Source organism: Epargyreus clarus, unplaced genomic scaffold (assembly GCF_041222505.1).
Source record: "Epargyreus clarus isolate Ecla_fem2 unplaced genomic scaffold, WU_Ecla_fem_2.2 ptg000015l, whole genome shotgun sequence".
In the NCBI taxonomy this organism is placed as follows: Eukaryota; Metazoa; Arthropoda; class Insecta; order Lepidoptera; family Hesperiidae; genus Epargyreus; species Epargyreus clarus.
This window is the reverse complement of record NW_027332223.1, coordinates 12,894,901-12,908,198: the sequence shown is the minus strand read 5'-3', so window position 1 is coordinate 12,908,198 and position 13,298 is coordinate 12,894,901. Positions and strand designations below refer to the sequence as shown.

The window sequence follows — 13,298 nt, the reverse complement described above, 5'->3', positions numbered from 1 at the left end:
TAATATACCTATACTACATTAATAACTTTGTTTACAGGTTGCTCTGTTTATGTTACATTGCATTATCAGAATGTAAATCTACAGGATTTCGCCACGAAGTCAGGAAATTCCCAGATGGTTTCCTTTTCGGAGCGGCCACAGCATCCTATCAAATTGAAGGCGCCTGGAATGAAGATGGTGCGTTTAAAATTATTCAGCTACTTTTTTTTAATAAATTCCTATTTATTTTTAATAATTTTATAATTAAAATAACGTTATACTAATTGTATATTTTAAAGGAAAATCTGAAAATATTTGGGACACTCTAACTCATAAAGAACCATGCGCCATTAAAAACTGTGACACCGGCGATGTAGCAGACGACTCGTACCACCAGTACAAGCGCGACCTGGAGATGATGCGGGAGCTTGGACTGGACTTTTACAGGTTCTCCCTGTCCTGGGCACGCATCCTGCCCACGAGCTTCCCGGACAAGATAAACCAAGCCGGAGTCGATTACTACAATAATCTCATTAACGAGATGCTCAAATACAATATCGAACCCATGATCACACTGTACCATTGGGATTTGCCACAAAAACTGCAAGATATGGGAGGATGGACCAATCCACACATAGTGGACTGGTTCACTGACTACGCCAGAACTGTTTTCGAGCTCTTTGGTGACAGAGTGACCTACTGGATCACTATAAACGAACCGCGTGAAGTTTGCTACCAGGGCTATGCTGGTAAATCATTAGCTCCGCTGCTTAATATTTCGGGCTATGCAGAATACATCTGTGCTAAGAACTTGCTTTTAGCTCACGCAAATGTGTATCACTTATACAATAATGAATTCAAAGCGGAGCAGGGTGCCAAGATTGGTATCACTTTAAGTGCCAGATGGTATGAACCTGAAAGCGAGGAACACGTCGAGGCTGCAGAAGACACTATTCAGTTTGAGGTTAGTAAAAACTGTTGAGTCACAATTATTTTATTATTAAAAAATATTTATTACTAGATTCCGTACAACATATACCCTGACAGATAAATTTATATTTAATTTAATACAATTTTCTTTCAGTGGGGAGAATATTCGCATCCCATTTTTTCAGAGACTGGCGATTTCCCGCCCTCAATGAAAGCGCGAATAGCAGCTAAGAGCGTTGAACAAGGATTCTTGAAATCCAGGTTACCAGAATTTACTCCTGAAGAAGTAGAGTTCGTGCGTGGGAGCAGCGACTTTTTTGGAATTAACCACTATACTACTTCTATAGTTTATAGAAATGCCTCAGTGTTTGGCGTTCACCCATCGCCATCATACTATGACGATTTAGACGTTTTGATGTACCAACTTAGCGAATGGGACTCTGGAGCCTCTACTTGGTTAAAGGTTAGTTAATAATGACAAATTTTATTTTATTTTCTGGGAAACTTACTAATTCTACTCATACTATTTCTTTCATTGTTCACATACATAAAAATATTTAAGCTACACAGAAAAATATTTATTTTCCATAGGCCTGCGGACTCGGAGGTACTTAACAATTGTCAGTTACAATGTTTCTTTGTTACACTACTACCAGGTTGGAACACGACTTCAACTGTATATACAACTGTATGCAGAACAAATATCAACAGACTTAATAAACTACGACATATTTTTATATAGATTGTGCCATGGGGCTTCTACAAGCTTCTGACGAAGATTAGGACAGACTTCAATAACCCTCCCGTGTTTATAACGGAGAACGGAATGTCGACTTTCGGTGGCCTGGATGATGACAATCGCGTGGGGTACTACCGCGCGTACCTCGACGCCATGCTGGACGCCATCGACGAGGGCTCCAACGTGCAGGTGTACACGGCCTGGAGCTTGATGGACAACTTTGAGTGGCTGGCTGGATACAGGTATAATTTTTAGATTAAATAATAAAGAGGTTAAACCTGCGACCTTATAAAAATCTTTAATATGTGCTTATCCACAGCCTTATGTATGTTAATAATTTCATACTCGTCTTTAAATTAAATTAAATACATACAAATAATAGGTGCAATGCTATGTGATTGTGTTATGTAACATACACCTAAAAGAACTTTCACCTGTAATCTTCTAATTTGTTCAGATCAGAACCCTTTCCGATGGGCTACAGGGAAACAGTAGTAGGTATATTACTTGATGTGTGTCTATTTATTTTTATTACAGCGAACGATTCGGTCTGTACGAAGTGGACTACGAGAGCCCGGAACGCACGCGCACGCCGCGCAAGTCCGCCTTCGTGTACAAGGAGATCATCCGCGCGCGCGCCCTGGATCCCTACTACGAGCCTGATACCACCGTTATGACCATCGACGAAGGACATTGAATACAATAAATTATATTCGAACCTCACCTTTTATTCTTCCTTTTTTTGATTTATTATAGATATTTGGCAACCCTTTTAAACAAATGTCATAGTGATTAAAACTATTTGAAAACGAAGATGCACCGCTACCCCTGAGGAGTGAGCTGGAATGCCTCAGAAAAATATGTCTCCCTTACCAAATCCTTCAAACCACAATAGAGCAGTGCTTAACACTTAGGCAGAAAATGGTATAGTGGTGCGAGAGTCGAACCACAGAGTGTTCTACCACCTTTAATTTAACAACCCAATTCCTTTTTTTAACAATCCAATAATGATTAGAAAACCAATATAAAAAATTAAGACACAAGAAAGAATTTCGTTTCGAAAATCCTAGGCATGAAATACTTTAAAACTTAAAATTAGAAAGGAAATATAAAATCCTAATTAAATATTTTATCTTTGTACCGACTAGCTTGAAACCTTATTGTGATGGCACCGCATCGGAATATTTGCAAAATATGAAAGAAAGAGCTATTGTCAGATGTTACTACTTTTTTAAAATGTTGTTTAAAAAGTGTATAAGCACTCTATTAGCCTAGACTAACAATTCCTAAATACGAGTATATAGCTAACCAGCTCTACACCACCAGAAGTTAATCATAGATGCGTTGCTACTACTGAAGACTAAGATGATCATTGCATTTGGAAGTCAGGCAGCATTCAGACCCTTAAAACAAACCGCAGAACTGCTTCTCGCTAGAAATAAGTGCGACGTTGGTACCTCACCATACCAATCATGTCTGAGGTTGATTATAGGTGTCCATGGGCTGCAGCTACCACGTACTATGAAGTGGACTGTATGCTCCTTTGCTGTTATACTGTATATGAGTACTGTAATATATCCTGAAATATATAGTCAACAAAGTTGCGAGTGAAACATAGTAATACTTTATAGTGAACATGGGCTTAACCTCAGCTTTAACAGACAAAAACATATCATATAACGAACAGTCAACGCTTATTTATAATTTAAAAATTGCAATAAACTCTAAATAATTTTATTTCTTTAACACGTATTGGTAAACCTACTAAAAGTTTATAGTGTGACTTTGTAATATGTTATGTAATGATTTTTAACATGCACATACATTTTAAGCAAATATAATATTATATAATATGTTTACACTGTTATATCTTGATTGTGTCAAAGAGATAATTTATCGAAGTGTTTTCTAAAACATGCGGGATTTTCTTTTTCCAAGTAGAAGGTACTCAAAAATACATACAATTTACGGAATGAACCCCGGCAATAATCACGTATTTGACTTCATCAAAATACGAAGTAAACATTAATTTAAACAAAATATTGATTTGTTCTGAATTCGTCGCAGAAAAGTACTACTTTTTTCACATATTCTTGCTTCGTTGATCGTTGGAATACAATATAAGTCGTGTCCTATAAGGGCGCTAATATTCCTTTTGCAGGATTGAAGGAAGTTTATTATTTATAGATAAATTGGCCGTCTAACTTCCGTAAAAATCGGGTTAACAGAATCCCATTAAGCGGTTAAAAACAAGGGTAGTGTTCGTATTCGCCCCATATCTCGAAAAATCCATCATCAAGCTATGTCTATCCCGAGGGACGAAAGTAGTACCCGCAAGGAATACCATTTTAAACTAAAAAAAGAGATAGGCTTAAAATACTCAAGTAAATTAAGATTTTAAGAAATAGTACTTTTTCAGTCATCCAGGAAATCTGATGAGTTTTCTGTTTTTATGTAATTAAACTCTCAGTAAATTTACCTGTAAGCTAAACAGGTTAACTATTATCAACCAGTCAAAGCATCACAAAATAATCGCCGAACATATATAAATTATATAAAGATGAGTTAAATAACACCTTTTTTGTGGTAAGTTGGTTAAAAAAGGAAACCGGATAATGTCGCAAATTAACAACTTTCGAATAGTATGGCCTTGATCCGTATTCTTCATATTCTTAAATATAAATCAAATCTACAATTGGAACTTATACTATCTGCCATGGCGATCATTTTTCAACTTGACAACAAATTTGATAAGGGCATAATATAAATAAAAAAGCATCTTACTCACATGCAATGTACAGCAAATCTACAGCCATGTTGGGCGCCCTGAGGTTTGCGTAAGTATTTTTGGTTGTATGCTTCGATCAAATATGTACTAAAAGTAACTCCAATTAATTCCTAGTAATTATAATATTATACTCATAACATTAATATATATTGCAATAATAACTTTGTTTACAGGTTGCTCTGTTTATGTTACATTGCATTATCAGAATGTAAATCTGCAGGATTTCGCCATGAAGTTAGGAAATTCCCAGATGGTTTCCTTTTCGGAGCGGCCACAGCATCCTATCAAATTGAAGGCGCCTGGAATGAAGATGGTTTGTTAAACGATGATTCGCTTTATTTTTAAGTAACATACATTTTGTGGAGTTAGACAATTTTATTAATATAAATAGTCTCTTATTAATCGTATCTTTTAAAGGAAAATCCGAAAACATTTGGGACACTCTAAGTCATAAGGAACCATGCGCCATCAAAAACTGTGACACCGGCGATGTGGCAGACGACTCGTACCACCAGTACAAGCGCGACGTGGAGATGATGCGGGAGCTCGGGCTGGACTTCTACAGGTTCTCCCTGTCCTGGACACGCATCCTGCCCACGAGCTTCCCGGACAAGATAAACCAAGCCGGAGTCGATTACTACAACAATCTCATAAACGAGATGCTCAAATACAACATCGAGCCCATGATCACACTGTACCACTGGGATTTGCCCCAAAAACTGCAGGATATGGGAGGATGGACCAATCCTCACATGGTTGACTGGTTTACTGACTACGCCAGAACTGTTTTCGAGCTCTTTGGTGACAGAGTCAATTACTGGATCACCATCAACGAACCGCGTGAGGTTTGCTACGAGGGCTATGCTATCTCAACATCATTAGCTCCTCAACTAAACATTTCTGGCTACGCAGAATACATTTGTGCTAAGAACTTGCTTGTAGCCCACGCGAATGTTTATCACTTATACAATAATGAATTTAAACCAAAGCAGGGTGGCATAATTGGAATTACATTAAGTGCAATTTGGTATGAACCTGAAAGCGAAGAACATACGGAAGCTGCAGAAGACACTACTCAGTTTGAGGTAAATAATAAACCCTCAAGTATATTTATTTATCGAATTAAAAAGATTAGATAAAGTAGAAATGTATGATGATGTAACAAGTAAAATATTGCATAGGTAAAAAACCTTTAATTGATTATTTATTTTCAGTGGGGAGTATATGCTCATCCAATTTTCTCGGAATCAGGTGACTTCCCGCCTGTAATGAAGGAAAAAATAGCTGCTAAGAGCGCTGAACAAGGATTTCACAGGTCTAGGTTACCTGAGTTCACACCTGAAGAAGTGGAGCTCGTGCGTGGAAGCAGTGACTTTTATGGACTCAATCACTACACCACAAATTTAGTATACAGAAACGATTCCGTGATAGGTTTCCACCCATCTCCATCATACTATGATGATATTGACATTAGAAAATACCAACCTGACGATTGGGAATCCGCAGCCTCTCCCTGGTTAAAGGTCAGTTTTAATTTTTTTATGTATTATTTTTAACCCTATAAATACAAATTATCCCTTGGAGCTATGTATTATGCAACACACATTTGCCTAAATAAAGCAATAAGTATATTCATTTAAGTTAAAACGTTCGTTTATCTCCATAAACATAGATTAAATTAGAATCATTGTCCAACCCTTTACAATAATCATAAAGTCAACAAAATGTAAATAAAATATTATACAATATCCGTAACTGAATTACATTGGTGTAAACAATTGATAACTATTCAATTCAATCATATCTAGATAGTACCCTGGGGCTTTTACAACATGCTGACGAAGATCAGGAATGATTACAACAACCCACCCGTGTTTATAACGGAGAACGGGATGTCGACCTTCGGGGGCCTGGATGACGACATCCGCGTGGGGTACTACCGCGCGTACCTCGATGCCATGCTGGACGCCATCGACGAGGGCTCCAACGTGCAGGTGTACACAGCCTGGAGCTTGCTGGATAACTTTGAATGGACGGCTGGATTTAGGTAATTCTTCAAAATATACATTTAATGTCATCAACCGATTATACGAAGTTTCTCAAAATTCCGATTGATAGACATCACAAACCTTTGAAAACTGATTTTTAACCTACTTCAAAAAAGGAGGAGGTTTCTCAATTCCACCGTATATATGTTTTTGTTAAAGAACTCATAGGCGTGTATATTTTCTTTATGGTTATAGTAAGTTAATAATTAATTTCCTATACCCATGTAACTTGACAATTGATATGGCAAAGTAGTGGCATTAGGGATATAAATAATTATATATGACCTAACTTAAATATAAGTTCCTAAATACACTAAATTGACTAAATTGCTACAAGAAAAATAGTAATAACGTAAATGGACGCACGTTATTAAGAATCGTAATCTTAATTTACATTTACAGCGAACGTTTTGGCTTGTACGAGGTGGACTACGAGAGCCCAGAGCGCACGCGCACGCCGCGCAAATCCGCCTTCGTGTACAAAGAGATCATCCGCGCGCGCGCCCTCGATCCCCACTACGAACCCGATACCACCGTCATGACCATCGACGAAGGACATTGAATACAATAAATTTAATACAAACATCGCACTTTTCTATATTTGATTGTAAGATATATGAGACAGTTTCCTTACATCTTAAATGCAGTTGAGGTATAATTGATGAAACTTTTAGACGTCACTTCGAAAAATAAATAGAGTTTTACTTAAGAGTGACAATTAATAATAATAATTACTAAGCAAATATTTACCTTCATTTCTTTTTGCGCGTTCACGTTTACTAATGACAAGTGTATAAAAGTAAATAATGTTTAAAATAAAAAAAATGTATCAGATTTTGCAGTTCCACTTTTATATTCATATTGTTAGTTAAATCAATAATAAAATCAAAATTACACAAAACAAAGTAAAACTAAAAGAAGAGTAGAGTACTAGGTAGGTTGTTTTTTTGATTACATTTTAGAAAGAAGTGAAACGACTAACTAAATAAAATTATCCTAAGTATACTTAATTATTTCAGATAGTGATAGAAAATAAACTAGGGATTTATATAAAAATCCAAAGGTTATTGGCTAATTATAATATTGTATAGACAAGATTCGATAGATACGTTCAAGGTATGATACTTAGTAATTATCCGTCGTAAGCACCAAGTGAACAAGTTCTTATAGTTATTTTATTTAAAATGTAAATTAAAGGTACAATAACAACGTATGTCCTATACTCAATAACCAAATGTAAGATAGACTTATAGGTAGTGTATTATACAGATATTATACATAATGTTTTACCAATTGAAGTTTTTGAACACACAAGTAATTTATTGATTCATGTATACGCCACTCTGTTTATGCCACTGTTGAGCACGGATACTAAGCTTGAGCACTACTTATCTATTTAATTCAACTACTCAAAAGGTATCCGACAATGTTTAACGAGTGCCATCTAATGATAACTGGTTGTATAATGATAACTAGGTCCGGCGACTTAACGTGCCCACCGAAGAAAGACAAAAGCTTACATGAAATGTTGCTTAAAACCATATGCAACCGTCGATCAAACCTATTTAAATGTTTTTTTTTTATTTATAATATAGGAAATCAGACAAGCATGCAGTCCACCTGCTGGTAAGTGGCTCCTGCCGCCAATGGACATCTGTAATCAACCCCAGATAGGATTAGATATTCCTACCGGAAGTTGGCTACACATCCGCCCCTACCCTTGAGGACTAAACTGAAACGCTTCGGCAAAGTATGTCTCCCTTAACACATCTTTCAAACCAGAACACAGTAGCGCTTAACATTGCTATTATTAGGCAGAAATATATGTTGTTGTGTAGTCTCAGGACTAGAATAGGGCTACGGTATCCCCTGCCTGTCGTAAGAGGCGACTAAAAGGGGGCTTCTGGGGTTGCGGGCGGCAAGAGTGGGAGCTCGAACCGTCCAGCAAGTAACCCCGGGAAGGACGACGGTATGTGTGGCCGCATACCGTTGTAAACACTACGTGTGTGGGAGGAGCGTAAACCGCTCCCCTAGGGAAGAGCCCGATTTGGGCATCGCGCTCGGAGGACTCCGGTTGTGTTCCATCGGAGATCCCGGAGTTCTCCACCAAGCGCCGAGGACGGCCACCGGGGGGGTTTTAGTGCGGTAAAAATCCCACATAACCCGGCGTCGCTCCCACGTCGCCGGGTACCTTTTGAAGGTTTCCCCCTCACATACAAAAAAAAAGCCAGAAATATATGTGGCGGTGGTACGGCCGGAGTCGAACTACACAGCCCTACCAACATTAAAACATACTTCAAAATACATATATTCGTCCACATTTACCTGTTATTTATGTATTCAATTACATTAGCAATCATTTATGGGCTACGTACCAGACTTTCCGCCTATTTAACATTTGAGAGAAATGTAGAAGTATTATTATTATATAATATTCTTATACACGTCAATACTAAACAATAATATCTTGAATGTGTCAAAGAGATAATTTATTGAAGTGTTTTCTAAAAACAGTATGTTTTGGATTTTTTCTCGTGATATTTAAGTAATCTTATACGAAGGTTTTTACAACTATGACAATCATAATGGAACTTGAGAAAAATATGATAAGAATACATAAATAAGCAAGCATCTTCGTCACATACAACATATTACTTTATCAATCCTACAGCGATGTTAGGCGCGCTCAGGTTTGTGGGTATTTTTTATCTTTATATCGTAATCTATGTAAAAATTGTATGCCTACAATATATACGTGTCTTTTCGACGCATGTAGAGTAACGGGAATATTATAAATCTATTTAAATATGTTTTAATATAATATTATTATAAAGAGTAATAAGACATATTTCTTTACAGATTGCTGTTTCTTTGTTTCCTTGCATTCTCGGAATGTAAATCAACAGGTTCTCGCCATGAAGTTAGGAAATTCCCAGACGGTTTCCTATTCGGAGCGGCCACAGCATCATATCAAATTGAAGGCGCCTGGAATGAAGATGGTAAGTCGTACAAAATTACTATATAAAATTTGAAATAAATTATTTACATTTTTAGTAATTTTGCACAATGTACAATTAATGTTATCTTTTCAAGGAAAATCGGAAAATATATGGGACACTTTAACTCATAAGGAACCATGCGCCATCAAAAACTGTGACACCGGCGATGTGGCAGACGACTCGTACCACCAGTACAAGCGCGACGTGGAGATGATGAGGGAACTCGGGCTGGACTTCTACAGGTTCTCCCTGTCCTGGGCACGCATCCTGCCCACGAGCTTCCCGGACAAGATAAACCCAGCCGGAGTCGATTACTACAACAATCTCATTAACGAGATGCTCAAATATAACATCGAGCCCATGATCACACTGTACCATTGGGATTTGCCGCAAAAACTACAAGATATGGGAGGATGGTCCAACCCACACATAGTGGACTGGTTCACTGACTACGCCAGAACTGTTTTCGAACTTTTTGGTGATAGAGTGAATTACTGGATCACTATAAACGAACCGCGTGAAGTATGCTATCAGGGCTATGCTGGTAAATCCTTGGCTCCGCTGCTAGATATCTCGGGCTATGCAGAATACATTTGTTCTAAAAACTTGCTTTTAGCCCACGCTAATGTTTATCATTTATACAATAACGAATTTAAACCAAAGCATGGTGGCATAATTGGAATCACATTAAGCGCCCATTGGTATGAGCCTGAAAGTGAAGAATACGCCGAAGCTGCAGAGGACAGTAATCAGTTTGAGGTAAATAATAAACACTTAAGTTCGCCTGTTATCAAATCCAAAATGTTAAAAATTTACAAATAAAAAGAGCTTCATATTTAATTTACATAATTTCAGTGGGGAGTATATTCGCATCCTATTTTTTCGGAAACAGGTGATTTCCCACCTGTGATGAAGGAAAAAATAGCTGCTAAGAGCGCTGAACAAGGATTTTTCAGATCTAGATTACCTGAGTTCACACCTGAAGAAGTAGAGTTCGTACGTGGAAGCAGTGACTTTTTTGGACTTAATCATTATACTACGAAAATAGTATACAGGAACGAATCCGTGAAAGGTGCTCACCCTTCGCCATCATACTATGATGACATCGACATTCTGGAATATCAACCCGACGAATGGGAATCCGCGGCTTCTAGTTGGTTAAAGGTAAGTTTTTAATTCGTTTCTCACCTATCAGCTTATGATGTAATGAGGTAATTCCTAATTAACACCAATCAAATATCTATTGACACTTTAAGTTTGCTTTACCTACAGTATCGTCACCACTTGTATTACACGTAGATAGTTAAATTAGTTAATATTAGATGTTTGACTTAAGTCCGTAAGCAAATACAAAACGTTGATAATATAAGAGTTTATCTTACTCGTATATAAGGGCAAGAAAATATGAAGTATCTATAGCTACAACTTTCCTAGCGGAAGATCTCTTGCCATCATGATACCTGCGATGATTCTCCTTAGTTTAATTGTAAATACATTGCTATCTAACTAATTCATTGGCAATCTCGTATAGATTGTACCGTGGGGCTTTTACAAACTTCTAACGAAGATCAGGACAGACTACAACAACCCGCCTGTCTTTATAACGGAGAACGGGATGTCGACCTTCGGTGGCCTGGATGACGACATCCGCGTGGGATACTACCGCACGTACCTCGACGCCATGCTGGACGCCATCGACGACGGCTCCGATATACAAGTGTACACGGCTTGGAGCTTGCTAGACAACTTTGAGTGGATGGCTGGATACAGGTAATAAGTAATATTGTAAATAAGTCTTACAATGATCATGAACATATAGTATTATTAGGTAAAGAAATACTTAGTATTTTGGCATACCTGTTATTTTTACCAATGTTCCTAATACGTATTTGAAATATTGATTGTTATTTTTGTCAGGGTTTCAGACCGTGTTCAATGATAAATCGTATTCAATTACAGCGAACGATTCGGTCTGTACGAAGTGGACTACGAGAGCCCGGAACGCACGCGCACGCCGCGCAAGTCCGCCTTCGTGTACAAGGAGATCATCCGCGCGCGCGCCCTGGATCCCCACTACGAGCCCGACACTACCGTCATGACCATCGACGAAGGACATTGAAATACCATGCATCACATATTCGTACATTATATCAGTAACCTAACCAAATTATTGGTCTTTTGGGAAAGAAGAACGAGCACTGTCTGCGTCCAACAATTACAATAAACAAGGTCAAAGAATGTATTTCTTTTTCATATATCATACCTAGAGAGAGTGGCGAAAAAATGTATTTAATTGTAAAATTTTAAATGTAACTGTCGAGAAACCAAGTACCTATGTTATTGCTACTTTCGCTTTTTAAATCGATCGAATTAGTATTGTGATATTTATATACTTTATTATGTATTCACCAATGATTTTTCAATAGTAGTAAATACAATACCACATCGATTTATTATTTGTGTAAAAAGCTGATTGTCCAACAAGATTGGTATGAGGTATACATTTTCTTATTTTTTATTTAATTATCAATGTACCTTTGTATAACAGTGATGCTTTCATATCTTTCATCTATTGATGGATGATAAGATAATGACTTTTATTTAGGGAGATTATAGAGAAGGTACCTATTCTCTTTGCTGATAATACAACAAAAATATTGCAGCTTTAGCATATTATTATGTAGTTAGGTAGACATTATTAGGCTGACCGGTCATTAGTCACTATCAGTTGAGCAATTGGTATCTTTAGCATACTCGGTGATACTCGGAAGATACTCGGCGACTATTTAGTAGCTTCTGCTTCAATCAAAAAATAAACACTTATTATTTTATGCTTCAATTCCGATGCGCCGCACATCTGCGTTGACAGTTTTGACGAATAAAACTAAAAGCGCGCCACTCGTTAGAAGCTCAAACAACAAATTGGACGCCTGATCGGTAGTTGCTTAAGCAACTTGTGAGTAGCTAAAGCGACAAGAAAGCCTACGCAACCGACAGTAACGAATGGGTGTAGAATTTAATTCTGTTTCATTATAGTTTAAAACCATAGTTTTATTATATTAGAAAAATCTTTAAAGTCCTTAGGAAATATCGGAAAAAAACTATTGTTCCCATTAAGCCTAAGGAGTAAAGTAGTAAAAGGCAGCTAATACAACTTTCTTATTTTAAAGTCATCAAAAACAAATTATTCATTTCTCACTCCTAAAACATTAATTTGTGAAGTGTCCGTTTTTATATAGGTACATTCTGTATCCTCATTGGAAAATGTAACCCTTGTCAATAGGTTCATCGATTTTTAATTACAACCACCTAATTTTTCTAGATGTAAGTTATTAATACGCACTAGATAATTAAACTGTAATTAATCTACAAATTGAGATAAATAGCAAGCTGTAGAATGTAATCGATGACTACTATTAATGTACACATGGAAAATCGTAACTCATGGAAAATCGTAACTCATGTAAAATATGAGGTAGGTACCTAATCATATGTATTTTGATAATGTTGAGATGAAGTACAAATGTGCTTTGCTTCCAATACCTAAAAAACCAAATCTGCTAGTCCGCTCTGAATATAGAATGAATCGCGTCGCCATAGCAAATTCTACGAATACAACTGCTCGCTACAACTTTAGAGCGGATTAGCAGTTTGGAGCGGACTGTATATGCATTTTATACGTCATATGCATTTTTATAGCACTGCATATATGCGAGAAAATTACCAGATATGAGTACAAATTATAAAAATATTTACAGGAACTGATATCTAAGTAGCATAACGGCAAAATTAGCCGGTAGATGAGGTAACCAACG

The 13,298-nt window shown here is 37.1% G+C and overlaps 3 protein-coding genes across 4 annotated transcripts in view; 2 read left to right on the top strand and 1 right to left on the bottom strand.

Moving 5' to 3' along the window:
* Positions 1-13,298, bottom strand: part of smog (G-protein coupled receptor 158 smog) — a 73,434-nt gene that overhangs the window by 50,240 nt on the left and 9,896 nt on the right. The window lies entirely within an intron of this gene.
* LOC140748175 (myrosinase 1-like) lies at positions 45-2,371 on the top strand. Its single transcript, XM_073080918.1, has 5 exons — positions 45-177; positions 279-943; positions 1,064-1,372; positions 1,652-1,890; positions 2,186-2,371. The coding sequence occupies exons 2-5, from the start codon at positions 395-397 to the stop codon at positions 2,343-2,345; spliced, it is 1,257 nt and encodes a 418-aa protein (XP_072937019.1). The 5' UTR covers positions 45-177; positions 279-394; the 3' UTR covers positions 2,346-2,371.
* Positions 4,605-11,602, top strand: LOC140747868 (lactase/phlorizin hydrolase; the record flags this gene model as incomplete). Its single annotated transcript, XM_083059005.1, is given in 10 exon segments — positions 4,605-4,749; positions 4,854-5,521; positions 5,651-5,959; positions 6,245-6,483; positions 6,887-7,050; positions 9,331-9,483; positions 9,578-10,242; positions 10,339-10,647; positions 11,015-11,253; positions 11,443-11,602. Coding segments are annotated over 10 exon segments (3,051 nt in total), but the record flags the coding sequence as incomplete, so codon positions are not given.

Excerpts from the sequence above, each read along its gene's own strand:
- LOC140748175 (XM_073080918.1), top strand. The coding sequence starts at position 395 with ATGATGCGGGAGCTTGGACTGGACTTTTACAGGTTCTCCCTGTCCTGG. Across the intron at positions 944-1,063 it reads AAGACACTATTCAGTTTGAG|TGGGGAGAATATTCGCATCC; the intron begins GTTAGTAAAAAC and ends ATTTTCTTTCAG. Across the intron at positions 1,373-1,651 it reads GAGCCTCTACTTGGTTAAAG|ATTGTGCCATGGGGCTTCTA; the intron begins GTTAGTTAATAA and ends ATTTTTATATAG.